At 31.4% G+C, this 3,126-nt stretch overlaps 1 protein-coding gene across 1 annotated transcript in view; it reads left to right on the plus strand.

Annotated features, from left to right (window-relative positions):
* The first annotated feature begins 372 nt into the window (after positions 1-372).
* Positions 373-3,126, plus strand: part of LOC106461333 (WD repeat-containing protein 18-like) — a 64,393-nt gene continuing 61,639 nt past the window's right edge. The window contains exon 1 of the mRNA XM_013921151.2: positions 373-568. Coding sequence (XP_013776605.1) covers positions 560-568 — 9 coding nt within the window. The 5' untranslated portion in view covers positions 373-559. The remainder of the gene's footprint in view (positions 569-3,126) is intronic.

The following is a 3,126-nucleotide window of genomic DNA, read 5'->3' on the forward strand; positions in this document are numbered from 1 at the left end:
TCTAGTAATTACTAGAAATAGGGTACGCTGGTATATAAAAGAGGGGAAGGTGATGTAATGTAAGGTATAGATAGTGAGTAATTGAACTGCAGTCAGAAGTATTGTTGAAGTTAACGTTCGTTCGTTACAGTGTTGTTTTAGCGCGAGTATTGAGATTAAGTGTATCGGTAAAGTTATATTCGGAAAGAATAAACCAGTTTTATTAAGAAAGACTTGTGTTGCTTAAGTTTCGTCGGAACGAAGTTACGGAAAATCAATTAACACACGGAGACGTAACAATATATATATATATATAAGTGTGTTAAACTTATATAGTGATTTTGCTTTTCATAGACCAGCCTGCCTGTAAAGGTGTAAACAATGATTAAAGACAGAGCGTGGATATAAAATTGAACATAGTGATAGGGAACATTGTTAACTATTAATTACTAAGTAGAAGAAAGCATACAATTGTGTACTTAACTAAATTATAAGTTAACAGCATATTATTCACAAACACATGAGAACATTATAAGAATTTTGGCTTTGTATACAGAGAACGGGTTTTGGAACTATTGCAATGTCTTCGGTAAATCTTATTTTTATAAGTTACAACTTACAGCATTACCTTTTTTAATATGTTTTATAAGTATAACTAAATATAAGTTAAACTTAATCCATTACGTTAGTGCTTGAATTTACTTTAGCCTAACAGTAACATATTCGTAACTAAGTAACGTGAATCAGTGAATCTCGGTAGGTCATAATCATAGCATAAAACTAGAATGACAGTAATTAGCATGATTTATTGACACTGCAATAATGACTAGTGCCCGGTAGTGGTTCTTTGTTTTGAAGTATATTGTTTACAAGAAATTGTAACTTGAGAATATACGATTCGAAATTAAAAATCTCAAAAACGTTGGAAAAGTATTCTTATGACTATAGTACCACACTCAGTGATTCACTGAATCGGTAAAAAACGAATAGAATGTCAGATCGCTGTTCTACTTCTAGTGCTTTCATTGCCACCTAAGTTTAACACAGTAACACTGAATTACTTCATCGTGTTTTCTATATTTTCTATTTTTGATGTATTATAACTTCTTTTTTTGATTACTTTTCACAAAAAATTGGTACAACATCTTTGGAACCAATAACTTTGGTGCTTTGTACCAAAAAGCTCAAGTAACCAATTGATCCACCCATATTATAATTCATTTAAAAGATAGTAGGAATAAATATGAAATTGTTTGTAGTTGGCATCACAATCAGTGTTCACCATGATAAGGCATTCCACTTCAACAGTTACTGGCATTGGAGCAAACAGCTGAATTCTGATTATTATAGTATGTTACTCCCTTGAGCCCATAATTCAGGCCCCAGACCTCTGCTAGTTCAAATATATGGTTTAATAATCTTTGCAATTTGATATTTACTGTGCTATGTCCTGAATATTTAAATGAAATTTTTGTATAATATCAAATTCTACACTTAACATTTAGCAGCTCATTTGAGTGAAAATGATGGAATTATACTGATAAATACCTTAAAACATACACTTGAAAATTTTACCCATGAGTACTGTAAAATTGTTTGGAATGTAATGGATGGAATTTTTTTTTGGCTTGAATAAGTATGTCAATAATTTAAGTATATAACTATAGACATTAGTTTTGTTTTCAAACAAGATTGCAGATGACAGAGGTAAAATAACTACTGTATGTTTTAATATACTTATCAAATATTATGTCATTTTAACACAACCAAAAGATGTTGCTGAAAGCCACTCGATATCAGGTATAGTTTTAGACCTCATATCTTCATTTAGAAATGGAAATATACCATAAGCCAACATATACTGTCTTGCATAGCCTTATTGACTATCCTATCTTATACCTGTGAGTAATATTTTATAGAACTCATTATACTGCTTGTAATTATCATGGTTTTCATAAAGAAGTAGTGTAAAAAAGTGGTTTTCATCTTTCGTTACTTGACAATATTTTAAAAATGTTTTTTAAATAGAATGTACACTTCTCATAAAGTGATTTTTGATGTGTTCAAAATCTCCATATAATTTTGTTTACATAATGATAAACAATTTAACAGCATTGAAGGTTATTATTCCTATCTTTCACCTTGAAAAAGTAATAGCAATTTTAAGACTATACAGATTGAAATTTGTGGATACTTCGATTTCAAGATTTTATTTTTTTTATTCTCAGCAAATAACTGTCTTTACCCATAAAAGGAAGACTAACATAAACAGGAATGATTTAGAGCAGCATATAAAAGAGTATCTGAAGTCTAGTGCTGGTAGCTCTTCATATCTATAAATTAAATATCTAAATCAAGAATGTGATGTAACTGCTGAGGAAAAAAACTGAATAGTGGGCAGGTGCTAGAGGATTAGAAGTTGGCTAATGTTACTCCTCTTCTCAAGGGAGATGATAAAAATTGTCCTGATAGTTATGAGCCAATTAGTCTTACATCAGTGATGGGAAAAGTTTTTGAAAATCTGATAAAAGATGCTTTGCAAAATCATTTAACAAATTTTAAAATGTTGTTGGATAGTCAACATGGTTTTACCAGGAGAAAATTTTGTCTTGCTTATCTTTTGACATTCTTAGAAGAGGTTAGTGTTTATATAGATGAGAACAAGAGTGGGGATTTGGTGTATCTGGATTTTCTGGAAGCATTTCACAATATGGCACATAAAAGGCTTATTAAAAAAGTGATCTCAATAGGTGTGGGTGATAAGGTAGCTCATTGGATAGAAAAGTAGCTGGATGGAAAAAACCAGAGAGTTGTTATAAACTGAGTTCAGTTAAACTGTATCAAAGTCAAAGTGGGGTACCCTATGGTTCTGTGTTAGGTCTTTTACTTCTCACCTTAGGAGGAGCATTGAATTGTTGGAAACAATTCAGAGAAGGGCTACTGTAATGATACTTGAGGTGGAAAGGTTGTCATATGAGGATAGGTTAAGGCCTCTGAAATTGTCTTCTTTTGAAGAAAGAAGAGTTAGAAGAAATTTCATTGAGGTGTTTGAGATCATTAACCCTTTTCAGGTGGGTCACGGGTGAAAGGCCATGTCATCTCGTTTGTTGACTCCCATTCAAAATTTTATTGAACTACTATTTCATG

The sequence above is a fragment of the Limulus polyphemus genome, unplaced genomic scaffold (assembly GCF_000517525.1).
Source record: "Limulus polyphemus unplaced genomic scaffold, Limulus_polyphemus-2.1.2 Scaffold936, whole genome shotgun sequence".
Lineage (NCBI taxonomy): Eukaryota > Metazoa > Arthropoda > Merostomata > Xiphosura > Limulidae > Limulus > Limulus polyphemus.